Source organism: Doryrhamphus excisus, chromosome 3 (assembly GCF_030265055.1).
Source record: "Doryrhamphus excisus isolate RoL2022-K1 chromosome 3, RoL_Dexc_1.0, whole genome shotgun sequence".
Taxonomy (NCBI): domain Eukaryota; kingdom Metazoa; phylum Chordata; class Actinopteri; order Syngnathiformes; family Syngnathidae; genus Doryrhamphus; species Doryrhamphus excisus.
This window is the reverse complement of record NC_080468.1, coordinates 27,873,178-27,900,565: the sequence shown is the minus strand read 5'-3', so window position 1 is coordinate 27,900,565 and position 27,388 is coordinate 27,873,178. Positions and strand designations below refer to the sequence as shown.

Here is a 27,388-nt window from a genome sequence, read left to right as displayed (position 1 = left end):
ACACCACCCAGTGTGCAAGACAAGCACAGGGATAAAAGTTCGCCAAAGAAGACAGATTTTAAAGACGTATTCAATTATTCTATTGAATATTTTTTTTGCTGTATTTTATGTATTTCAGGATCCGACCTCTACTTGTAAGTAACCCTACATCGACTCGGACAGTATACCGAGAAACACTAGTACATTTTTTAGCCACTAGATGTCACCGTATGCAAGTAAACCAAACACTGCTTGCGTGACAACATTTAAACGTATATAACACGTCACCATGCCTTTATTTCACACTACCCATGCATTCATTTCTATTGTACTTTATATTTTAAAATAAAAATATATACATATCATAATGTCAGTATATATGTTATCATCTCACTCGTCGAGTTATTACTGTAACTTGTTGCAAATGGACTAGCTAAATGATGCCTTCAGGAACCCATAAAAATGATAGGATACCACAAATGGTCCCAATTAACACTATGTATAAATACGTCATATAAAAAATACTCGACTCGGATGACCCTCGGTGTACTTGTGACAGGTCTTTGGGCGCCCCTCGTCGTGTTATTGTGTTTACGTGTTCAAAGGGTTATAAAAGCGTGCGATAAATGTCATAAACCGGCGGAATGGGTGTAGGTTGGCGGTGCGTTTGGGGGCGGTGAGGCGGTGCCTTTCCGAGCCTCCTCTCACTCTCTCTGCAGTGGAAGCGAGCTCCTCCGAACAGAAATGGCGGAGGGGGAGTTGGATGTCGACTCGTTGATTTCCAGGCTTTTGGAGGGTGAGTCTAAGTCGCCTTTTTTCCACAGCGGATTGTGTGCTATTTTAGCCATGAATTGCTTTTAATGGATCCGTATTGAAGCAGGGACGACTAGCTAAATGCGTGTAACCGTCGCCGAGGTGAAAATATGTCTTAGCCACACCTTTAGTCGGCATTTAAGACTTCAGTTTACTATATTTGTATTTAATATGATTTCTGTCGTCTTTGCACCGTGTTGTTTACGTGGACTGTTAGCCGCATACTGTTAGTACCCCAATACGGTCGAGTGTCGGCGAATGTCACCGGTACTCTTGTTATTAACGTAATATAGCAACAGTATTAGTACATTATGTATAATACAAAGTAAATGTATTCTTATAAAGCTTCCTATGTTGAAATTAACACACTGGTTGATGGGCGGGAACATTGTGGTTGGCGTCACTACTAAAAAGTTGTCATGTTTTTAAAAACACAGGGGAGTCACAGGGTTAATGAGGTACGGCAATAAGTATCCACAGTTGTTTGGTTTTGTAAAATAAATAAAATAAATGTCAAGCTCCTGTTACATTTTGCCCGTCCTGAGTCGAAACGCAGGCTTTCCTAACGGGGTCTGGCGCTGAAATGGGGTTTCCTAAAATGTTTAATGTTTTTTAAAGCACTTTAAAAGAGCCACTGGGTTAATGAAGTATACCGGAAGTGTCCACACAGTTGTTTGGCGTCGGTAAATAACAAAAACCTACTCTTTGACAGGCGTCTGTTGCATTTTGTCAGTCTGGTGTCTGAATGGGTGATTCCTAGAAAGTTGTCATGTTTTTAAAAGACAAGTAGTCCGTGTAGTTGTAATGTTGCATTTTTTCGGCGGTCCTGGTGTTATATTTGTAAGAGACTATGGTTTTCCAGACTGGGTACTGTGCCCTGATGGGGATGTCACGTGGTTTGTTGTGTTTACATGCGAACTTTGCTTCACAGCTGCAATATTTACACAATACACAGCACGTAATTCCCTCTCAAATGGACATTTAAAGATATCACACTGATGATGCAGTCTGTGTTGCCTTCTTGTGCTCTTTAAAAGCTGCAGTTGTCCTTTAAATTCCAACTTTATTCTGGCATGCATGACTTAATTTTCAAAATATGTATATGTTGACTTTATTCATGTTTTATTATGGCCAACACTTCAGTGTATACACACACACACACATTTTTATATCTATACACGTTTTTAGTTTCAACGGTGACAGCAGATAGATGCTGCTCTTATTAAATGTCAGCAGCTGTCCCTGATACAAATGAACATAAACCCCCATGGTGACACGTTCACACCCTGAGTAGGTGAGTGTTTTTATGGGTGGGCATCAGTTTTTAACCAAACCTGAGTCAAAGTGGCCACCATTCTTCTTTCTGTGTGTAAATAGGAATACCACAATCAGTTACAAAGCTTTAAGACACAATGGTGGTTCAGAATAGGGATCGACCGATATGTTTTTTTTTGGGCCGATGCTGATACTTTTGCTAGGGTCGATATTTGTGGCCGATACTGCTTTTGCTCCCTCAATTTACATGAAAAAATGATAATGATAACAAATATGTATAAACACATGTAAATGCTTTCTTAAACACACATTTAAACAGCATTATCAACTTTAAAAGGAATAAAGATTAACCATGTGCACAACATTTCTGTCAACACAAAGCTGCAAAGCTGTAAATCATTCGGCGGAAAAATACATCGGCGAACCCACGCGCGTATCGGCCGATACTGATTCAAGTAAAGAACGCAAATATCAGCCCGATATATCAGCTGGTCGATGTATCGGTCCATCCTTAGTTCAGAATAGATGCAACCTGAGGCAAACAAGCTAAAAATGTGATATCTGAGGTGTTTGGTCACAGCAACATGCTTTCATGTGTCTGGTTTCCCGGCAGCCAACTGGCTCAACCTGATTCACTGACATTTTACAATTCCGGCCCACAGTGACAGTATTTGACCTCACTTGTGCTGTTAATAACTTTAGTACAGTAGAACCTGTTTATGTCGACGCCCCTTGGACTGGCTGACTCACATCAACATTAGCGGTTGTCAACATAATCGATATCGAAAATGAAAAGCTCCATTGCAATTGTGACTGGCCGATAAGAAACCTACGGATGTTGTTGAATTCATTTTCTTCCATTTGTAATTCTGTTTTGATATGGTATTTCACGGTGGTGTGAAAAAGTTGTTTGTCCCTTTCCTGATTTCATTTTTTGCATGTTTGTCACTCTTATGTTTCAGATCATAAACAAATTTAAATATTAGTCAATGACAACATGGCTGAACACAAAATGCACCAAAGACGTAGTTACATGTTTTTATAAAACTTCAAGTCTGATAGCAACAACCTATTAATACTTTTTTTGTAAGGGAGGTGATTCAGGTTGGGCAATTTGAACTATTCCGGTTCCGATTCCAATTCCCTGTTTCAATTTTGATGCTTTGAAAAGTAAGGGTCAAAATATCTGGGATGGTTTAAATCATGCGCTAACTGGATTTTTTTTCGATTAAATGAACTTATCCATGAATTGTTTGATATGATATGCCACACAACTAGGAGTTCGATTCCACCCTCGGGCATCTCTGTGTGGAGTTTCCATGTTCTCCCCGTGCATGGGTTTACTTTGGGTACTCCGGCTTCCTCCCACATTCCTAAAACATGCTAGGTTAATTGGCGACTCCAAATTGTCCATAGGTATGAATGTGAGTGTGAATGGTTGTTTGTCTATATGTGCCCTGTGATTGGCTGGCAACCAGTCCAGGGTGTACCCCGCCTCTCGCCCGAAGACAGCTGGGATAGGCTCCGCACCCCGTGACCCTCGCGAGGATAAGCGGTAGAAATTAATGTATGTATTGATACTAGTTAACAAACAAGACGAGTGGCTAATCGCTAGTATCAGCATCATTCACAGACGGAAGAGTGGATACCCAGCTCTCGATTTTGCTACCCAGACTCAACAAGATGCTGGTTTGCATTTTTTACTAAGGACTGGAGCACACGTCTTGTGCTGGAAGACACAGCCATCCCAATGAGGGCAGACATCGTGTTGTCGCTGCTGTTGTGTATCACCCTGGACTGGTCGCCAGCCAATCACAGGGCACATATAGACAAACAACCATTCACACTCACATTCATACCTATGGACAATTTGGAGTGGCCAATTAACCTAGCATGTTTTTGGAATGTGGGAGGAAACCGGAGTACCCGGAGAAAACCCACGCATGCACGGGGAGAACATGCCAACTCCACACAGAGATGGCCGAGGGTGGACTTGAACTCTGGTCTCCTAGCTGTGAGGTCTGCGCACTAACCACTTGACCCCAATCAACTTTAATATGTTTAATAAGTTTATTTCTACAGGAGTACACTTTCACTACAAATGTTTACTTTTGAAAAGCTAATGAATAAATATTTTCACAAAGCAGGAAAAAAAGTTTTTTATTGACTATTTTTCATAATCTAGGTATTTGAATTGTTAATTTGTACTGTCTAACATTTGCTGCATTTGTTGAAATGCTGGCTTTTCAATTGTATAAAAGAGCTGTGTGTCGGGAGAAAGTCAATGTGGAGTCTTTTCCCCCAGATTGGAAAACTGTGATATGTCTGAGGTGGGCCAGTTTGTTTTGTTGTTCCCTTTCATGTTGCTACCACTTATGAATGAATTCTACATACTGGCTTGTCCGTGTTGACGGGTTCACCTTGCTCCGTATTTATATTCCCACGATGGTGGTGCTGTGGCATTTAGTTTTGCAAGCATAATTTCCCCTCGTTACCTTAGATTGCTCCTCACGTCGCTCCACTTTTTTGCTGTGTGTGTATGCTAACGGCCCCACCTCTCTTAAAGAGACAGAGCAACTGTAAAGTGTCACTTGTTCGCCGTTGAATATATGTATGAAGTGTTTAGGTGCTGAACCAATGCGCAGAGTGCATCCTTTTCTGCCTGTTTGGAGGCGAGAGACAAGGAAAATATGTATTGCATGTATATGTACGTATATGTTATGTATGGAGGCTGGCAAAATTTAGTTAATTTTCATTTATTGTGTGATGACATGAGATCTCATGAGATCATGTGACACCCCTACTGAAACATCATGTTGACAGAAACCGATTTTGCATTGAAATTACCTTCCTTGGGTCTTTAACTTTATGTAAACAGAAGCAGTCGACCATGTGTTAATTTTAGTAATACAAAGAACAGAGGACCCAGGCTTGTTGAGTCCATATTGTTAGATTTGATGACATAAGCGGGGACGACTTAAAGGGGAAGTGCACTCTTTTGGAATTTGCCCATCATTCACAATCCTTATGTGAAACATGAATATACATTTTTGTGCATTATAATGTGAGAAAACAATTTAATATGAGGTAGCTAAAATGAACGTCATAGAGACACGGCTACTTTGATGCTAACAGCTACTTTGTCCGAACGTTCTGAAAGTTCTCAGCGTTTTTTGTTTTTTTTTACACAAGGATTATTTTTAATTTACCAGCTCAACAGGCAGCACACGTCTTGTGCTGAAACATACAGCTATTCCATCAGTCGGCATCCCAATCAGAGTGTACATTGTAAGTAATTGTTTTGTGTGTGTGTATGTTTCACTATTGCCTGATTTGCCTAGTAATATTTTCTGCCTGGAAGAAAGAGGCATCATAAATTGATGATATAGTAATGTTTTAAAGCATCAAAATATGGCAAGATACAGTAAGTATTACATGTTATCATCAATGTACATGTTCTTGCATGATCATAGCATGTATATAAAACGTTTTTAGAGGGCTGTTTTTAGGTGTGTCCCAATAAGGTGCATTCTTAGCCAGCTCATATTAACTTGTTTTTTTGCATTATAAAGCACAGAAAAGTGAAAGAAATATGTGTTCATGTTTCAGGTTTTAAATGATGGCCAAAATTCTAAGAAAGTGCAGTTCCCCTTTAAGTGGGTTCCATTGTTCTAAACATCATCATCCTTGTTATTTTTTGCTGCTAGCCTACTGTATCATGCCAAATTTCCCATCTCTCAACACTACAACCATATACTGGGCAAAAATGTTGGATTTTTGCATTTATTTAACAGTGATTTTACTAGTACTTTACTAGTTTACTGAAACTATAAAACACACAATTGATGGTGATGAAATATGTAAAATAAGTGCTAAAATAAAAAAGCTGAACAAAATTAAATTAAATAGAATTATTTGCTTTGTCATCTATAGACATCTATACACAAAGATGTGGCTATTTTAGCTTAGCATATATTGACTTAAATGAGACCTATTCTGCTTTTTCCACTTTTCTGACCAAAAATGTAGTTAGAATGTTGTATTCTCGTGTTAAACGATGCCAAAGTTTGGGTAGTGAGCCCTGAAAGAAGTTTGGGATGGCTCAAAACGCTCGGTTTCAAAATGCGTGGTAAAACTGCCCCTTGGTGATGGTCAACCTTATATGGTTCATAGTTAGGAAGCACTGTGTGACCATCACAGCAGAGTGGGCATGCCCAGAGGTGGGTCGTGGGTGGGATAAATTAAATCAGACCGTTGTGGCGAAATACAGCTGGAATAAGTGCAGATTCTGCAAAATCTAAAAGGTTTTCTGTGCAGGTTATTGTGTGCAGCTTCTCTATTGGAGACCATAAGTCAATACAAAGGGTTGAAAAATTAGCATGATAGGTCCCGTTTAAATTAGATTAATGGATTGATGTACAACTTGAGATGTAGAATCTCAAAGTGTACAACTCATCTTTATTTTTTTCCATTTTAATGAGATGTAGCATACTGTGTCTAAGGATTGTTTCCCATTGTTTTTTTCCTCCTCTGATACTATTTTGGATCTGTAACTCTACATTCTGCTGGCATAGCCTGGTGTTTTGCAAACAATTGCGGAGACTGTGTGCCGCAGGAGCACTCACCCCCTGGCACGGGCACCGGCAAAAGGGGGTCGATGAACCCTCTTCTGGACTGCCTCCAGACCTTTTGTCTCCCAACTTCTCCCACTCCCCGACCTCCCCTGTTTCGTTCTTCAGCCTCACAAAGACGCTCATTTGCTTGCGACGGGGAAATGCCAGCATGGAAACACAAGGGCCTGTGCAGAAATGCCATTGCGTTTGGCTCACTGCAAGAGGGCGTGTTCAACTTCTATCACAGTGATGCACAGTCATCGCTTCTTGACCTAATAGAAGCTCATTCAGTTGATACAGCTATATTCTTTCTCAGACGGGAAACACATTCTGACACTTTGACTAATGCAGGTCAGTCCTTCTGTTTACTGATAGTGGTGTTCGCTCAGTGCACTAGTTAGACTCGCACTCATTCCATCAGCACTCCCTCTTAGGGCCCTGGCAGCTCACTTCCTGATCCCCCACCATGCAGCGACACCCATATATGGTCTGGTTTGCTCGCTCTTCAGATGAACCTCTCTAAAATGAGTGGAGAAATAGTTGACCTCCTATACCTCGTTTGGAAAGCAGCCACGCAGGAGAGAAGCCAACCTTGTAATACTTTTCTCTTTTCTGCTTTTACTTTGCTGCAAATGTGCTTAAGAACAAACCAAAAATATACTACAAAAAGCATTGTAAGATAGTACATTCCTGTTATTAAATGCCTATGAATGCAATCTACTTGGAGAAATTACAAATGTTTTCAGGCTGTTGTGTGGCATAAGTCTGCACACTAGCACTCACAGTTGATGAATGCTGGGTTTGGGCTCCATCATGCAAGCCTCCCATGTGTAGCCAATGCTAGTTCACAGCCAGTGAGCCGTCATGTGCCAATGTCGATAAAGCAGTAAAACGCTTTGGTTTGTGACAGAAAAGGCATGCACTAGAGCACAGTGTAGGGGTCACCAGCCCGTTGATTGCGATATACGGTTGATCTTTGGGAATTGTGTACAATTTGGTGAATGGGAAGTTTAAAAATGTTTATATTATAGGAACAAAACGGCAAAGCTTCTGCTTCAAAATGCTTGCAGGCTGCACTTTAAGGTTAAAGATTGTATTTTTCCAGGTAAGGTTTTGTGAAAGCTTTTGCATCAAATTCTTTCCAGTTTGCATGAAAAACAATGAAAAATACACATGAACATATTCATGTGTTTTAATGCAAGTAAATGCAGCGTTTGAAATGCTTGAGTCATTTTTAGTTTGTCTGCAAAATAATGGAATAAGCAACTTTGGGCAAGACTCAACATAAATGTAAACATTTGTTCTTTTACATTTGAAAGTAATTGAGTTGTGAGCTTAATTGCTTGTTTTCTGTTGTTTAGATCGATTTTTAAAAATATGGTTCATGCAGATTATATTTTTAGGGGAAGAAAAAAATATTGCAATAATATAGTTAGCGCAAAATTAGACACCCATATCGCATATTGCACTAATTACCACTATCGTGCAGCCCTACGTCTCATATTTTTTCATTCAGAACTTCCATGTGGTCACCGGGCACTGTAAATCGTTCCTTACATTAAAGCCGTAAAATACAATATGCTGAAAATATACTCATTGAGCCCAAGTCCTACACACGCAACCACACAAGCAAACCCTGCTAGCTTCCACTCACGATCTGTAAGGAGATTCAGACAACTTTCGCTGGGGTTTATCGCCAATTCAACCTGATTTTTTTTTTTGACTGAACAGAATGTTGTGTTCTATGGCTATATAAACATGCAACCTACCAAAAGAAAAATTAGACTCCCGCCTCGGCCTGTCACGATAATCGATAAATTAACAATATTAAAAAAAAACAAAGTCGCTAATTTTGCCACCTCAATAAATTCCATACATCCATTTTCTGTACCGCTTATCCTTGCAAGGGTTGCGGGCATGCTGGAGCTGTCAGCTCAGCTGTCCTTGGCGAGAGGCGGGGTACACTCTGGACTGGTGGCCAGCCAATCACAGGGCACATATAAACAAACCATTCACACTCACATTCATACCTATGGACAATTCGGAGTCGCCAATTAACCTAGCATGTTTTTGGAATGCAGTATACCCAGAGAAAACCCTGCCCTGAGCTGTGTGGCCTGCGCGCTAACCACTCACCACCGTGCAGCCCAACCTCAATAAATTGACATGTGCATATATGCCTGTAGGCTACAGCATACACCGTGACCCTTGTGACTAAGCGGCATAGAAAATGGATGCATGGATATATGCCTGTTTGTTTTGCTTGTTTCTCTATATCATACAGGCTGGATGACAAGAGGGTTCACTCTGCATGTGTCAGTGCACATTGGTTCTATAGTGGAATGAAAGGAGAGAGCGAACCTCCTGCCAGCTATTCAGCCTCTTTGTCCCAGTACGTGGAGGTGGGGACGACGGAGTGAGTGGATACACACAGTGCTAGCAGTTAGCAAGTTAGCAAGCAAACGCTAATACAAAAGAAGGCACATAGTTTTTTTATTGATTTTTTTCCCAGTTTTTAATAAATGCGTGTTGGTTTTTTTGAAAACCTGATGCGGCCCGGCTTCACCCAGAACCTAGCTCCGGTGGCCCCCAGGTAAATTGAGTTTGAGACCCCTGGCATAGTAAATGAATGAATGAAGGGTGAGAGTTTGTTGTCCTAATGGTCACCAGAGGTACTGCAGGTATCACATAAAAGATGTGCTGAGATACAACCTAATGAGCTGGTAGTGCTACGATCTTGCATTCAAGGTCACTGTGTGTATGGAGAACATGGCTGACAAATAGCGGAGTGTGCTGCAGCCACTTCAACCCAGTGACTGAAAGGGGATCTCTGTGTGTGTTATATCAAGCCTGACTGTCAGTTGAGCCAAGTGCTTGGCCTGCATACGTCATCACTGTGCTCGGAGGGAGGGAGGGAGGGAGGGAGGGACGGGTGTGAAATTGCTCTGTTGACAGCTACCTGGTTAAGTCTGGGTCTCGCTCTTCAGGTTTCACCGTTCAGGTGTGCAGCATTGTTGTTCCTCTTGTACGACACAAATGAAAATTGAATAAAAACACATTAATCATTTAGTAGGAAAAGTATCTCTGGTGCTTGAATGCAGCAGATATTTCAGCAGGGTTCTTACTGATTTGACATTTTAAAAGTCCTTATCTTTTCCATCCATCTATCTATCCATTTTTTTATACCGCTCATCTTCATTAGTGTTGTGGGGGTAAGCTGGAGCCTGTGTGGAGTTTGCATGTTCTTTCCGTGCATGCGTGGGTTTTCTCCGGGTACTCCGGTTTCCTCCCACATTCCAAAAACATGCTAGGTTAATTGGCGACTCCAAATTGTCCATAGGTATGAATGTGAGTGTGAATGGTTGTTTGTCTATATGTGCCCTGTGATTGGCTGGCCACCAGTCCAGGGTGTACCCCGCCTCTCGCCTGAAGACAGCTGGGATAGGCTCCAGCACCCCCGCGACCCTCATGAGGATACGCGGTAGAAAATGAATGAATGAATTTTTGGTTTTTTTGCCCACCTTATAATGGCCTGTGTTCAGTCATGCATGCAGTTATTCAATAAATAAATAAATATATGCAAATGAAGAAATGTCAGGAAAATATTCAATTCTAATTCAATTAGTGTCTAGTTTTTGGAGAGTCTACATTTTTGCACCCTGTGTCAGTCCGTTCAGTTGCAAATGCTTTTTTTGATTGGCTGGAGAGTCAGGTCACTGTTCCTTTTGCAGGGCGGGACTATCTGCATGCTTGCCTGTTTTAACCTATCGTCGCGCCTCGCACTGTGGGTGGGTGGGGTTAGCTAACTGAAAGACCGAGAGACCTTGGTGACTTCGTTCATTCCGTTCACAAAAAAGAACTAGTTCTTTTGACTCATTCGTTCATGACCGACACACCACTAGTCTTCACATGTTGTTGCGCTGTTGAGTCGGAACAAACGTGAACGCGAGTGAACGGACGAACTCGACACGGCTAACCGTGTCTATGCACAGGGGGAGATCAAAGGGTTACGACCAATCAACCAAAATGAACAGATCTTTTTACTGAAATGAACGGTTTTGCCCACCATTAGCGGAGGAGACAAAAAGTGTCTTCTAACGCTGCTCTCACCTCCTAGTGCGAGGATGTCGTCCAGGGAAGATTGTCCAGATGACAGAAGCCGAGGTGCGTGGCCTCTGCATCAAGTCCCGCGAGATCTTCCTCAGTCAGCCCATCCTTCTGGAGCTGGAGGCGCCACTCAAAATCTGTGGTGAGTCCCCCGCCTGTCAACCATCCTTCCATGCTACGCTGTGATCAGTCGGTCCCTTATGGATCCTCCTCCATGCAGGGGATATCCACGGGCAGTACACAGACCTACTGAGGCTCTTCGAGTATGGTGGCTTCCCTCCAGAGGCCAACTACCTGTTCCTTGGCGACTACGTGGACAGAGGGAAACAGTCGCTGGAGACCATCTGCCTACTGCTGGCCTACAAGATCAAGTATCCTGAGAACTTCTTCCTGTTACGGGGCAACCATGAGTGCGCCTCCATCAACCGCATCTACGGCTTCTATGATGAGTGTAAGCACACGTTCCTCAATGAGGTATTTCTACACCCTGACCTCCTGACTCATTGTTCTCTTTTATTCGTCACTCAGGTAAACGCAGGTTCAACATCAAGCTGTGGAAGACATTCACTGACTGCTTCAACTGTTTGCCCATTGCTGCCATAGTGGACGAGAAGATCTTCTGTTGTCACGGAGGTATGTTGCATGATATGCGGGTTTTAGGGGGGCTGTAAAGCAGCTGGTGATGATGTCATGTCTTTCAGGTCTCTCTCCGGATCTGCAGTCGATGGAGCAGATCAGACGCATCATGAGACCGACAGACGTGCCAGACACAGGTACGTTAACCGGTAGCCTGCTATAATTCACCAGTGGGTGACTAGAGAAATAAGTTAGTGGTCGATGGAGAAATCCTGGATGCATGGTGGTCAGGAGGGATTTTTATCAACTCGTCTTTGCAGATACTTCCCAAAACACAGAAGGTTTCAATGTTGTTGCTCAGCTCTCTCCGCAAATTTTCAATGGGATTAAAGTCAATGTTCTTAATGTGCTTCTTCTGGAGACACTCCTCTGTTGCCTTGGTTGTTCAGGAACAGGAGACCCGAGGTTTTCGAACACCCCTGCCTGGGTGTGATTTGGTTTGATGAAGATTGTACGCTATTGCATGTAACAAACATGTTAGCTTATCTTATCCTATTCATAAAGATGTGGACAAACTCCTGGAATTATTTATTAATTCAGCCATTTTGGACTACACACCAAAAACCGCATCAAACCTCTTGTAGCAGAGGTTTGACCAACGGACCCTTATCTCCAGCACCCTGGAACAGACTTTCTCAGGGAGGCTGAGGAGTGTGATCCCCTATAGTTGGAACCCATCCTCCGGTCACCCTTCCTAAAAAGAGGGACCACCACCCCGGTCTGCCAATCGAAAGACTTCCACGCAATGTTGAAGAGACGTGTCAGCCAAGGGTGCCTCAACATCCAGAGCCTTGTGTAACAGCCTTTCGCAACCTCATTATCTGAAAGTTTGCCATGGTTTAACACGAGAATATAAATAATATTTATAGGTCAGAAAAGTGGGAAAAAACTACCACAAAAAATAATGTTGGGAATCAAAACATTTTTCAACTCCTTAGAATGAGCTCATCAAATGTAAGCATGAAAACATTCACGTTGATCAGGTTATTGACTTCACCAGCCTCCCTCTGATCACATGCTATTCTATATATTATATATTAACGCCATTTTTTTGTCCATGTCCAAGTTCTGAGCCACAGAAGCTTGAATTCCATTTTATAAAAGTGTTTCAGTCAGTTTTGACCGTATAGTACAGTATATTGTTTCTAATTCAAATTTAAAATAACCTTCACATTTTATAATTTGTTTTATAGGTGCACTGACAAAACAATGAAATCCTTTATAATCCAATTTACATAACAGGAAAAGTTAACTCGCTCAAAATGTACGTGATGGCCCTGAACACATCTCACAGGTGTAGTGTGCTACACTTAATGAGGCCCACCAGTTAGCATAAGCCACGTAGCAACAATTTGAAAGAGCATATTGACAACAAAATGGTTACCATAACCTAAAATATTACCTGTAACAAACACAGTTTGACGGAGGAACGACAGGTGAGCGTCGACGTTGGTGACGGGATAGTCTATATTGTGCATGAATGATTACAAATTAGGTTCCAAAAAGAAAGTGTATTAACGTGGACAAAGATTTACTCCAAAGTGCAGTATAGGCTCATATGAATGAATGAACACTTTTCAATTCATTTTACATCGGAAATGACAAAATATAAACACAGTAAACGTGACATAATCAAATATCTTTAGTACAAAAACGTCACTCACCATGTCGCTTGCTATAGAAGCTTGCACGTGCCACCATTCACCAGTAAGAGGCGCTGTTGCAACACGTCTGATGTTTTAAATTCAAACGGTGCCTCCACTCATTTTTTTTGTTCGGCGGTCCGTTGTGGTCGGAAACTGCACCCCCTGGCGGCGGCCGCTGAGCGGTGCCGGGACATCTATCCAAATCAGCCAACATAGACTGCGTAACCATATTGGTGTAGTGTAAATGTCAAATTATTGTAGTTATCATAAGTGTATGTGCTGTTGAAGAGCGTGGATGTCACCTGATGTTGAGAAAAGCTGTAGGAGTGAGACGTTTGTCTGTCTGTTGCCATGAAACCAGATTCTTCTCCTTTTAAGGTCATCTCTCAGCTCCTTCTCCCACACATCCTCTTTTATGGTCTGGAATGGGGACGCAGTGTACACACGTCAAGACACACACACATGACACATACACACAGGGATTTGGGCAGAGGATTTAAAATGTCTCTTCCACCCTCCAGGCCTTCTGTGTGACCTGCTGTGGTCAGACCCTGACAAGGATGTGCAGGGCTGGGGCGAAAACGACCGTGGGGTCTCGTTCACATTCGGAGCCGATGTGGTCAGCAAGTTCCTCAACCGGCATGACCTGGACCTCATCTGTAGGGCCCACCAGGTATATGATCAAATTTGGAAGTTCTGTAGTCCCAAGTCGGTGACAGTGTGTGATGACGCCAGGTGGTGGAAGACGGTTATGAGTTCTTCGCCAAGAGGCAGCTAGTGACTCTCTTCTCCGCACCAAACTACTGCGGCGAGTTTGACAACGCTGGTGGCATGATGAGCGTGGATGAGACCCTCATGTGCTCCTTCCAGGTGCCAGGACAAACTCTGTCCAGACAGGGAGTAGCACACACACATTAAATTCTGATATATATTTTTTCAGATCCTGAAGCCCTCTGAGAAGAAAGCAAAGTACCAATACGGGGGTATGAACTCTGGCCGACCAGTCACTCCTCCCCGCACAGTGCAACCTCCCAAGAAGCGATGAAGGACAGAAGAACGGTCAACATGGTCTATCAGCTTCTCACAGCACACAAAGTGATTAATATTACTTTCCTTTTTCTTTCTTATCCCCCCAAACTGAATTGCTGTCACTTTTGTTTGTTCGCAGTGTAATCTTCAAACATTAAAGTGTTTAAAACAAAACACAACCTCTAGTCATTTGTGTTTACATCTTATAAAAAAGTGCCTTAAATCTTTATTGTCAAACAGACTACAAACAAGGATTCTCTCGAATTAAATACAGCACTTCTCTTATCATTCTCAACAGTCCTAATAAAGCCAATCCTAACAGCACTGGCTTTGAATTGCCTGACAAAGTGTATAACATCGATTGTACAAAAAAAAACTTTTATTTTGCAGCTTTTCAAGCCAAATGTCTAGTACATTTAAACATGTTCAACAAAAATGCACATTGACCAATACGGTTGCATTGCAAGTCTCTGGATATTTTTTTACTAAAAGTGCTATCCCTCCTAGAGTCCAAATAAAACTTTTTATTTTTGCTAAAAAAATATATCACTACTGGCTAGCACAGGGGTGGGAAAACTTTTTGACTCGCGGGCCGCATTGATGTAATAAAATTGACGGGGGGGGGGGGGGGGGGGGGGGGGGGGGATATAGTATTTTACACGTGACAGTCCATTTGTACACATATATTTTTACACATAAAAGTGTCATGCAGTCTGCTATACGTGCACTTTGAGATCATTTATTTGATGTAAAGTGCATTATTATTACGACCAGTCCAGGTGTACCCTGCCTCTCGCCCCAAGAAGCTGGGATAGGCTCAGCACCCCCGCAACCCTCGGAGGATAAATGGTAGAAAATGAATGAATTATTATTATTATTACTAAATTGATAAAACAGCTACTTCAACCATCAAAAGGTTGTCTCAAGCCATGATGCCAGGTTGTATGTTGAGTTTAAATGAAATATTTTGGAAAGAACAGGCGGGCCATATTCAAACACTTGGCGGGCCGGATGTGGCCCCCGGGCCGTAGTTTGCCCACCCCTGGGCTAGCATATGTTAGCAATAGTAGTTTCAGAGAACAGTATTTAAAAAAAGATTTGTCATTCAGTTCCAAAGGGGGAGTGAGAATAATGGCGGAGAAGCTCAACATCAGCTTTTCCTGTGTGTTGGTGGCATGCATGCTTTGAGCAGAAAGCGTTTGGGATGTGGTACCGCTATGAGTGTCCCAACTGCAGTACTAATAATTATCCTATTACAGGCTGCCAAGAAATGTTATGAGGCCCACCTTAGTACATCCTACTCCTGCACACTTGAACATGAAGAACTGGTTCATTTAAAAACCTATTGGTCAATCAAAAAAACAAAATGCATGGTCAGATTTTGATACATTTCTACTAGCATTGATAGTCGATAAGTAATTGTCCTGCATATCCTCGAGTCTTGCGTTGGGATTTAAGCTTCACTTTGTCTACTCATAATCACTGTTCAGTTTGCATAATTTAATACCAAATTTAAGTGTAAGTTGGTTTTTTTTTTAAGTATTTGAAGTACAAAAACTAAAGAATTTCTGATAGCGCCCTGCAGGTACCTGGGCTCTCATCACGGTCAAGATGAGCGAATAAGTCTTTGTGACCACTAGAGGGCAGCGTAAGCCTTTAAGTCGGTAATTGGTCGTTTTGATGACATGGCTGATTGAGTTTCCTCAATTTCAAGTAAACTAAAACCCATATCCGCTAAAAAGCAAGACAAAAGCAAAACACTACAGATGTAGGAAACGACATTCACGCTACAAATGCAGGACTAACAAAGTAAGCGCAAATACAGTGGCAAGAAAAAGTATATGTGAACACTTTGGGCTTTCTTGAATTTCTGCATAAATTGGTCATAAAATAAATGTTTAAATTAAGTCACAACAATACAATTGTACGTTCTTCTGAAGTAATACACAAAAATATATATTTTTTTATTTTTTGGTTGTCTGGTGTGTACGGCTCTCTTGAGGTCATGCCACAGCATCTCAATGGGGTTGAGGTCCGGACTCTGACTTGGCCACTCCAGAAGGCGTCATTTCTTCTGTTTGATCCATTCTTTTGTTGATTTTCTTTTGTTTATTTATGTTTGGGGTTGTCGTCTTGTTGAATCACCCATCCTCGTTTGAGCGATGGTCTTCTGCAAAATGTCTTGGTACATTTTGGAATTCATTTTTCCATTGATGGACAGTAATCCGTCCAGGCCCTGAGGCTGCAAAACAGTCCCAAACCATGATGCTCCATCCACCATCTTTCATAGTTGGGATGATGTTCTGATGCTGGTGTGCTGTGCCACTTTTTCCTCCATACATAGCGTTGTGTTTTCCTTCCAAGTAACTCCATTTTTGTTTCATCAGTCCAAACAATGTTGTCCCAGAACTTCTGTGAAACATCAAGGTGGCCTTTTGCAAACTCGAGACGTGCAGCAATGTTCTTTTTTGTCAGCAGAGGTTTCCTCCGTGGTGTCCTCCCATGAACTCCATTCTTGTTCAAACTTTGACGTATTGTGGAGGTATGAACAGAAATGTTTGCTGTAAGTCTTTGGCTGATGCTCGAGGAGTTCTTCTCACCTCACTGACCATTCTGCGCTCTTGCGGTCATCTTTGCAGGACGACCACGCCTGGAGAGAGTGGCAAGTGTCTTGAACTCCCTCCATTTGGAGATGATCTGTCTAACTGTTGAGACATGAACATCAAGGCTTTTAGAGATACTTTTGTATCCCCTACCCGCCTTAGTTGCTCAACAATTCTTGCTCACAGGTCTTCAGAGAGCTCTTTGGTGCGGGGCATGGTTCCCATCAATGCTTCTTCTGAGAAGCCATTTCTAAACTAGTGTGAGTTTTTAAAAAGGGCAGGGCAGCTTGATAAGACTCCTGCAAACTCCACACACAAATTGAACTCCATGTTGGATGTCACCTGACTCAAATGAGCTCTTGTAGAAGTCATTGACCGAGGGCTTCACATACTTTTTCCATGCTGTACTGTGAGTTTTGATGAAAATATACAATTTTGTGCCCTATAAGTTACAACAGAAGTTGTTTATCTATTGTGGTGACTTACATGAAGATCAGACCACATGTTATGCCAAATATGCAGAAATGCAAGAAATCCCAAAGGGTTCACATACTTTTTCTTGCCGCTGTAAATAAGCAAACAAACCTGTGGAATAGCATACATGACGTTCCTTAGTATTACTAGCAGTAGTCGGGCGTGAGTATGCGTGTTGAGAGACTACACTGCAGCGCGAAGCAGAAAGGACAGCAAGGCACCAATGGAAAGACCCAAAGCCAAGAAGAAGGTCATCAGGGCTCCAGCGGTCTCTGCATCCTTGGCCTCCACTATCCTGATGATGGAGAAGGAGAATGTCAGCATCCCAAAAGGAGAGGATATCTGCCAAGTTTGTGCACAGGACAACAACCAAAACTTACTGTGGCGCGTAGGACATAGACAGACACACAAAGTAACCGCTGGAGATGGAGAAGACCGCCATTATGGCGGTGAAAGCGGCGTCATGGTCAAAGAGGACAGGCAGATGTCTTGGGTCTTGCATCTGTACGTTGCAGAGCATCAACAGTGGGATGAAGACCACACGAGAAACCACCAGCAGTGGGAAGATACGGGACTCTTTGCGAGGCTGAGAAGATGGGAATTGGAACATGAAACAAAAAGAATAGTAAGTTAATAAATTAACGGAATACTTTAAATAATGCAAAGAACATGTTCCCACAATAACACCCATTGCAGAATAATATATTAAATATTGCACTTTTACTTCCGGTCTTGGTTTCTTCTACAGGTCGAACACGAGTTAGAAACCCAACTACTCAGCTCTTTGCTGTCAAGTTATGCAATCCATCATCCAATCCAAAAGAAGCTCATACTCGCATAAAAAAATGGTTGAACTGTAAAATACATAGCACCTTGGGGTTATAAACCGTCCCTTTAAATACAGAATGGTCCCATATTGAGAAATAAAACAGCATGTGAAAACAACAATGGGAAAGTCAACATCCCTTTATACCAGAGGTAGGGAACCTATGGCTCGGGAGCCAGGTAGGGCTCTTTTGATGACTGTATCTGGCTCTCAAGCATTTCTTACCACAATAAAAATGCATTTTTGCTAACATTTTAAAGTAAACCATCACAGAAATGACTGTTAAAAATAATATTCAAAATCAACAACTTTCTTATGCCTTTTAATTCGTCCATCTATATTCTGCTGCAATACGGCCAACCATATCTATCTTTCCTGATATTTTCCAGGTCAAACACCAAAACTTGATTATTACTGGGTAATGCTGTAGTCTACCTCGGTCATTGAGATGTCAAAAAAACATGTAAATGTAAACTTCCCTCCTTTAGTCAAATAGCTAAAGCTGCAGAACCAAGCCTTCTGGTGAAGATGGCCAAAAGAATGAAATACGTGTACTGAATACGGTTCAAAACTATGCAGCAGCAGAAGTTGCATTAATGGCAGCAAGTATTTGATTTATTATTAGACATTGCGCTGCTCACGAAAGTATGCTGGCCACACCCCATTGGCGTGGGGTAGTGTGCCTGGTCTACGTAATTAGAGCCCATTATATCTAAAACTGTTGGTCTTACATAAAAATGCACACATTTTATTGCATTCAAAATGTATATGGCTCTCACAGATACACATTTTAAAATATCTGGCCTTCATGGCTCTCTTAGCCAAAAAGGTTCCCGACCCCTGCTTTATACCATGAAATCACTTTTTCCCCCACAAAGGGACATGTAGGCTTGGATTTTTTTCTCTCCCTTAATAATAAAAAAAAAAATTTAAAAACGGTATATTGTGTTATCGACAAATACTGTATTTAAATTTGATGAGTCGAAACAATTATGTGTGACAAAAACAAAAAATTACAAAATCAGGAAGGGGGCTAACACTTTTCCACACCACTGTAGCTGGTTGTTACGACACTGTACAGTAGATGGCATCATATCTCTGACAGACTAGATTTGTCTAATTGAATGGTAAAATGTGTATGTATTTTTCGGTATATGCGCACATGCCACTTATGTCTGTGGTCTGGTCCAGGTACTTTGGTTTTCTCCCACATTCCAAAAACATGCTAGGTTAATTGGCGACTCCAAATTGTCCATAGGTATGAATGTGAGTGTGAATGGTTGTTTGTCTATATGTGCCCTGCTGGCTGGCGGCCAGTCCAGGGTGTACCCCGCCTCCAGCACACAGTCAGCCAGCAACAACTCTGCGACCCTAATGAGGATATGCGGCATAGAAAATGTGTGGATGGAAAATAAAAAGCAGCAAAAAAAAAAAACATTAAAAAAACAGTTGCGATCTTCAAGCAAAATAAAATGCTCATCAGAAATTGTAGCCGATTAAATGCTGTGGCACTTTTCTGAACAGATCCAGATTTTGTTTGTTGTTTCAAGCTATTTTGATGTTTTTGCAAAGCTTGTTTCCTAAAATCGGATTATTTTCAAATTCTAATTTAAACCTATTGAAGATAATGCAGATGAGTGACCAATACAGTGATGTAATGTCACAGCAGGAGAAATGTGCACTCACCCAGCGCACCCATGTGGTGATGGTGCGGCCAAGCCAGTCGTTGAGGTTAAAGGTCAGGAAGCAGCACACACAAATAAAGTAGCGTTCTGAGTGAAGAATAATAAGACTTATAAAAAAGGTACTAAATGAGCAAAGAAGCCCCCCTTTCTGACGGTTTTCACAAGAAATCACAGGAGCCATCATCCTACAGCAGTCATACCCCATTTTCCTCCTGGGTTCCTCGTCTTGACATTAGCAGTGATGGCGGGAAAGACCGATAGAGTGACAGTGAACACAAATGTCACACAAAACGCCATGACCCAAATCTGAAAAAAAACATTATATAGTTTTTTTTCTGACTCTCTCACACACACACACAAGTGTCAGTAGTACACATCAGCTGACCTTCTTGAAGACCTCAATAACAGAAGCTTTGACTTGGCTTTTCTTCACCTGCTCCACAGCGACAAAGACCTGCTTGGTTGTGTCCACGTCACCCTCCTGCAGGGCGACATCTTTGTTGGGGCTGTTGGTCACTGAACCGTTGGCGTGGTGGTTGAGCCTGCCGTTGTCCACTGCGGCACTCTCAGCTAAACACACACATGCATGCACACAGTGAGTGCCCCAACAAACTCAGTCTTTGTGCGACGGGGACAATGCGACTTCACATGGATGAACGGCAGCCTAACGAGATAATGGCCCCTAAATAGATTAGATTTTGTGGTAAGTGAGGGATTCAATCATGCCCTTTAGTGGAAAAGTCAACACAAGTTAACCAGATAGATATGCGAGCAGCTCAATTTCAAGCACTTTTAAAAGCACTTTAAAGCTCAATTTTAGAAAGGGTAAAGTGTGTAAATCTTTCACACGGAGAACAGAAACCTCAGAGTAGTCCGCGTATAGTAGGGGTGCCAAAATGCAGCCCGTGGGCCATCCGTGGCATTCAGCCAATTGTTGGCCATGAGGCGCGTTCTATAAAAACATAAAACAGAATTTCAAGCAGCCATCAGTGGGCTGGCATGGAGTGGCACTCACCTGTCAACAGCTCGTCTGTGGTTCCGGCTTCATATTTGGCGTGCTTGTTCAGGTAATACTGAGCAAACTCCTGCATGGAAGCACACAGAATAAGCATCTTGTCTTAACTGTTTGGGAAAAAGTAGGTTATCTGAGGCATCATGCAGCGAGTGCACTGCCACTGACCAGGCGGCGCAGGAGGAGGTAGCAGAGGAGAGTGAGCAGTGTACCCAGACATGGTGTGACAAAGTACCCCAAAGCCATAGAAGTCATATCCACGTCACCTAAAAGCAAACAAGCAGCAGCTTTCATTTGATGAACATTAATTTCCCATTACTGGGCAACCAGCACCCACAGCAGCGGTTCTTAACCTGATTGGAACTATTGAACCCCACCAGTTTCATGTGCACATTCACAGAACCCTTCTTTAGTGAAAAATATATATAGATTTTTTTCAAATTCACTAAATTAACCGTGTATAACATCACCTTGTTCAAAGAACAAAACCAACCGAGTGGATGAACTGACAAATTACAAACCTGCAAATACCTGCAAGAAGTACCTCAAATTGAGAGCATGTTTCTTTACACAGCTCACTAAAGATGCCTCAGAGAACTACTTAGTTCATAGTACACACATTCCACTACAGTTTTTTTATACTTCTGCAATTTTTGGAGGCAAGGTTTTTGTTGCTAAGGTATGCATGTGCAGAATACAACACGTAACAATGTGGCTTTTACAACATTGGCTTTTACTAGCGCACCAAGCATGACTGGAGCTCCATCCGTACAAACTGCCAAAATCAATACCCCATTAAAGATTGTCATCTCTGAAGAAGTCATCCACAAGCTTCTTCACATTGGCTGCCTTAGTTATTGTTAGAAGTTAAAAAAAAAAAAAATCTTTCACATAGTGCACAAAAACAGCAAGCTGGCTGAGGTTAGAAACGTCAGTTGTGACGTCGAATTGAAACATGAATTTTCCCTGCCTTTATTCCCCGCCCTGGGCGGAATAAATCAAAAACAGACTATTTTCGCTGCAAACACAAATTCCAAAGAAATAAAGCTGGAATAGGTGCAGATTGTGGAAAATCTAGAAAGCTTTCTGTGCTGGTTATCGTGTGTAGCTTCTCTATAGGAGACCACAAAATGAGCATCATAGGTCCCATTAAATGACTGAGCGCACTAAATTGCCTGCAGCACTGATTGGCCAAGCAATGCAACGTGATCATCTGCGGCCAGTGATGGCCAAACGGGGCGTGTCATCATGAATCGACACGATGAGTCGGGTGGAGGCTCTGCCGAACCCCTGAGACCGACTCACGGAACCCTTAGGGTTCCATCGTAACCAGGTTAAGAACCACTGACTTTGAGGGATTTGTGTGTATGTGTGTGTGTGTGTGTCTTACGGGCAATGGATAACAGCATGGCAGTGGCGGCAAAAGTACCAGCGAGGCCTTGGCCACTCATGAAGATGGCACTGTACTTTTGGGGAAACATGCCCACCAGGCCAAAGAGACTTCCCTGCAGCACGGCACCAAATGCTGTAGGACAAGAACAAGTCACCATTAACTGGTGGACTCACAAGCCTCTGCTGTAAACCCCAGCCGCTGACACTTACAGTTGATGAACCAAATGGTAGCCATGGTGATGGAGAAGAAGCGGTCAGTATCCATGGGCACCTTCACCAGCACAGTGGTTAGTATAAAGAGCAGCAGGATGAAAACAAGGCTGCCCCCTACACGCATGGCCTCGGATATCCTGGAAGGCAGGCATGCACACATCAGCACCATCAAAACACCAATAACCTTGGTTAGCATCATTAATTCGTTCCTGAAGACCCAACTCTAACTGAAGCGGATGCTAACCAAATCAATTCTTCCCATTAAAAAGAATGTAAATCCAATTAATCTGTTAAAAAAATGTTAACACAAAACAAGTATGTTTTAGAATTATATATTTTACTGGCAGAAAGCAATTTGAAGTAAAAAGGTTAAAAAAAAAAAAAAGATTCCAGGAAAATCGGAATGTCAGTCATGTACCCTTTTAAACATTTGACCTGAAGCCATGTACCCCCTACTCCTGTACACTTCAAAAACATAAACCTTATTATGTTTTGTAATTATTTTTACATTTTGAACACAATTCATTTAGTAATTCCGGGTCAAAAATGTGTATTTTGCTGGTGACATCTTGGTGATGATGTTGGCATCCTTCCCTTTGAATTGATTTAATTTGAGTCCCTTTTTTTGCCCGCTAGGGATGGCTATGGTTAATTCGGCACATTCGTTTAATACCAAAGTTGAGGGGAAAGTTTTATCATGATAAAGCAGTATCAAACAGTATTTGAAGCAGTATTAAACAAAGGTTTGTCTAACATTGATGTCAGAAGTACAACATTTTGTATCATTGTCTTATTGTTGTATGAACAACAAGTGGTTGATTTTATAAATATCATGTACTTTGGGCTGCATGTGCATGTGCGGGTGTTTGCTGTGATTAAAAAAGTGTCCCTGAATGCAGCGGCAACTTGTGTCTGAAGAGTTATGCGATGCACCTGAATGCCGCATTTTAGAAAAAGCTGGAGCAGCACTCACAGTGATCCTGCTTGTTGAGTATGAAGTGTCCATTATCTGACTGGAATCTTTCCATGATGTCCCAACTCTAAAAGAACCACTTCCCCCCTTCTTAATTGTATCTAAAATACAAAAATACATACAACCATCAATAAAGCCTCATTTTGGAATCTCCACTCATAAGGACAAGGTAACCTGGCCGCGATAAGCAGATTGCCTCAAAGTAGGATTTGATATTATAAAAATTATATTGTTACTATATAATAAACAGACTATTTTTGTAGTTACAGCATATAAATCCTGTTAAGTGAACCAAACCATGAGCTTATAACCAAGGTAAATACCAAACATGATTCTGATTATGTACTGTCACACCCCTACAAGCTCAAATAGTCCACCTAATAGCCCTACTTGAAATGCCCTACCTCTGGTAGAGGATGGAATTGAGCAAGGTGAAGAGCAGCAGGGGCAACTGGGACAGCAGGGTCATCAAACTGTTAAAGTAGTAATCTTTGGGGGGTCCCATTGTGCTGTTGCTCGTCACATTTTGTGCAGCCGTTGTGTTCAGGCGGTCTTCAAAATACTATGCACAGGGATGGGAGAATGTGTGACATGGGAGGAAAGACACACATGCTCTTATTTCCGAGGATGGTGGTGTTTAAGACGATTAAATAAAATAATGCATGCAATAAAATTATGCATCCAATAAATATGGATGCATAAAAGGACCACAGCTGTTTCTAGTCAATGCAAATGAAATTAAGAAAAGAGTAACAGGGGGTAAGTGTTAAAAGGAAGGCTTCACACCTGAATGTGATCACATGACTGATCACATGAAAGGTCATACTTAGAGGCTCCATAAGTATTCGCGACAATACAATACCACAATCTCCTATCACATGCTCACTTACTTTAAAGAACTGCACTTTTTGGGGAATTTCACAATCCTTATGTGAAACATGAACACAGGTTTCTTTCCCTTTTCAGGTGCATTATACAACAAGTTAATTTTAGCTAGCTTACAATGCTATAATTGGGATACACATAGTATTTTGACTATGAAGTCCTCTAAAAAAAAACCTATAACAATGTTGCATGGTTTGGTATACCCGCTGTGATCATGTATTAACACGTACACCGATAACATGTAATAGTTGCAGTATCTTGCCGTATTTGGATGATTTAAAATACTACAGAAACGTTTTTCCTCCGTTAATTAATACTAGCTAACAAACACGACGACTCGCCAATCGCTAGTCTCAGCATCACTCTCAGTCGGAAGAGTGGATACCTAGCTCTAGATTTCGCTACAATGACTCAAGATGCTGGTTTGCATTTTTTTTTTACCGAGGACTGAAGCACACGTCTTGTGCTGGAAGACACAGCCATCCCAATAAGGGCAGACATTGTGTTTTCGCTGCTCTTGCTGTTGACTAGCGTAAGTGTGTATCAATACACAGAGAAAATAAGTTTCAGTGTTGTTTTAAAGCATCAAGATACCAAGCAAAGCAAGATACTGCAACTTTTACATGTTAATGTGTGAGCACAGCATGTATATCAAACGATGCAACGTTAGGTTTCTTTTTTTTTTTTTAGAGGGATTCATGGTCGAAATAGGTGTATCCCAATGACAGCATTGTAAGATAGCTGAAATTAACTCGCTTTCTTGTGTTATAATGCACATAAACAGGAATGAAATATGTGTTCATGTTTCACATAACGATTGTGAATGATGAACACAATTCCAAAAAAAAGTGCAGTTCCCCTTTAAATTCCATTTTATTTTTTTACCAATATGGCGGTCATGAAGAAATTCCATGGCAGCAGCGTTCCCAGACCCAGGATGAAGAAACAAATCCCAGACAAGCAGCCCCTGGCGGTGGGAAGTTAAAGCATAAACGCAGCCCAGCTGTAAACAATTATTGCCGCCTCTGCGTGAAAGGCTGCATGCACACTTGAACTTCACATTGCAACTCACCAGTCTGAAGGAGCATCTTTGCGTCCCTTCATCATCCTTGTCAAACTAAGGGGAGACAAAGGTTTGTGATCACAATCTGCAAACTTTTTTTCCCCCCCACATTCCAGTGAAAGGTTGAGGCCATGACGGGGATACCACTACCTCAAATTAACAGTGCAACAAAATGGCACATTGCATGAGCAAAAAGGACTTACATTTTCCACAGTGATTGGGAGGAAGAATTTTTCTTTACGTATTTAGAAGAAAAATATGTGTCTTATTTGCGGGACGACTGTTGCAATACCAAAGCGGCACAATGTGGAGAGACACTTCAAAACTTCAAAGCTTCAATGTGAGCTACCTACCTTAAGGACGGAAAAGGCCCGTTTGTTAAAGGCAGCTTTGACAAACAAAGGACTTTTTTCACTAGGCAGGTGAAAAAAAAATCACAGAAAGGTGTTCCCTCAAATATGTGAGCACATAAATGAATGTTTCTTGTTAAAAAATATGTTTTTGTTACCATTATTGTGGAAAATAACATTGATATGTGAGCAGTCGCTTCACATAGTGATACTACTACTATTTTGTTCTGATTACTAAAAAGTGAACCGTGCAGTTTTGTCATTTTGGAAGTTCACTGCAAACAGGTCATGTAGCCCTTCATACTATCCGTGCTCACAAAGTAGCCCTCGGCCTCAAAAAGGTTGGTGACCCCTGCTCTACACCAACTTTTAGGAACTGGCCGCAGTCTGCCAGTTGACAACCCCCATCACCAATATATACTATAAACAGAGGATATGAGTGGCCAATAATATTAATGCAGCGCTTTTATGTTCACAAAAAAGCATGATGGAAATGAACACTAAGAAGCCGAAGGAAAGCCAGAGGAAGTCACAGGTCATCAGGCTGTACTTAAGAAGCTACGTAAATATGTTGAGGAACATTCATTATGACATGAATATTGTTACGAGGGTTTAAAATACAAGGTGTAATTTCAGTCATCAGTCTTTAATATAATCCTGCATCTAATCAATGGTGATTATGATTACGGTGGGTACACACCTGCTGTTTATTGTCAAACACAACAGTAGCTTGACACGTTGTAATGTACACTTATTGTGCTCCCTAATGCGACACCATTGGCGAAGACTACAAAAACGAGATGCTTTCATATAGCCCGTTTGACAGCGACATTTCAAGCCTGTGTTCAGGCGAAATCGAACAGGAGTCGTTGTTCCTTCTCTCAACCATCGATGAGGCTCGTAAAAGCCAGGTTTCAAAGATGTGGTGGTGCATAAAACAAGTCGTATGTGAACGTAAAGGCGCTTACTTGAAGGGATGAAAAACGCCTGTCGAAAGTAAGCGGAGAAGTCCATAAAAAAGTGTTGAGTTGGTGGGAGTAACTGGGCCATTCGCGGTGCGTAGGCAGAAGAGAAGTTGCCGCCCGACGTGTGCCTGCTTGGCTGTCTTCTTCTTCCGGTTAGCGCCTCAACAAAGCATCACTTCCGGTGCAGGCTTAAATTGTGGCGCCCTGTCAGCAGATGACGAACCAATGGCTAGCGAAGGAGACCCTTTAGGACTCGTTTGGTGCCAAGGATACACTCGCATTAAAATGTCTATTTTTTATACACATTAATGTAATGTAGATCATTAAATATAAAACTAAAGACTGTGTTGAACTAAAACAGTGATTGTCTGTGCCTCCTTAAAATATACATATGTTGTCTCAATTCATGCACTTCTTCAAAATGTAGTGCACTGTCGGGATGCCAGTTGTACTCAAAACAGTCATAGTCGCCATTCTGGCTATGTAGTGGAAGGGAAGGCACTAACCTGAGTGGTGGGAATTCACACTTGGAAAGAAGGAAAAAAAAATTGATTGTCATTTCTGGTAAGTGCGTAACGAGAGTGTGTTACTAGTCACAGTCTACATATTGAAGCATAGTGATGGAAGTATTCCATTTGAGACTGAGTTTTGGCAGATTTTGGTTTGAATCTCTGTGGAATTGACTCCAGCTGTATCAAGATGGGCGGCACGGCGGTCTAGTGGTTAGCGCACAGACCTCACAGCTAGGAGACCAGGGTTCAATTCCACCCTCGGCCATCTCTGTGTGGAGTTTGCATGTTCTCCCCGTGCATGCGTGGGTTTTCTCCGGGTACTCCGGTTTCCTCCCAC

The 27,388-nt window shown here is 41.8% G+C and overlaps 2 protein-coding genes across 4 annotated transcripts; one reads left to right on the top strand and one right to left on the bottom strand.

Moving 5' to 3' along the window:
• Window positions 1-532: 532 nt before the first annotated feature.
• On the top strand, window positions 533-14,277 carry LOC131126029 (serine/threonine-protein phosphatase PP1-beta catalytic subunit). 2 transcript variants are annotated; one of them, XM_058068164.1, is made up of 8 exons: window positions 533-775; window positions 10,798-10,929; window positions 11,008-11,238; window positions 11,316-11,420; window positions 11,489-11,560; window positions 13,591-13,742; window positions 13,805-13,939; window positions 14,010-14,277. In XM_058068164.1, exons 1-8 carry the CDS (start codon window positions 724-726, stop codon window positions 14,112-14,114), a joined length of 984 nt encoding a protein of 327 aa, XP_057924147.1. In that variant the 5' UTR covers window positions 533-723; the 3' UTR covers window positions 14,115-14,277. The 2 variants fall into 2 exon arrangements, with proteins under 2 accessions (XP_057924147.1, XP_057924148.1); XM_058068165.1 differs by lacking the exon at window positions 533-775 and adding an exon at window positions 8,748-9,096.
• A 189-nt stretch (window positions 14,278-14,466) lies between these two features.
• On the bottom strand, window positions 14,467-26,709 carry LOC131126028 (equilibrative nucleoside transporter 2). 2 transcript variants are annotated; one of them, XR_009129100.1, is made up of 14 exons: window positions 26,543-26,709; window positions 25,234-25,278; window positions 25,047-25,128; window positions 23,681-23,838; window positions 22,301-22,440; window positions 22,089-22,223; window positions 20,867-20,964; window positions 20,702-20,771; window positions 20,072-20,256; window positions 19,887-19,992; window positions 19,688-19,773; window positions 17,556-17,761; window positions 17,287-17,470; window positions 14,467-16,803 (listed from the first exon to the last, which is right to left on the bottom strand). XR_009129100.1 is itself a non-coding variant. In XM_058068163.1 (13 exons), exons 2-13 carry the CDS (start codon window positions 25,266-25,268, stop codon window positions 17,359-17,361), a joined length of 1,413 nt encoding a protein of 470 aa, XP_057924146.1. In that variant the 5' UTR covers window positions 25,269-25,278; window positions 26,543-26,709; the 3' UTR covers window positions 14,467-17,358. The 2 variants fall into 2 exon arrangements, 1 of the variants encoding a protein (XP_057924146.1); XM_058068163.1 differs by having other exon boundaries at window positions 14,467-17,470.
• Window positions 26,710-27,388: the final 679 nt, after the last annotated feature.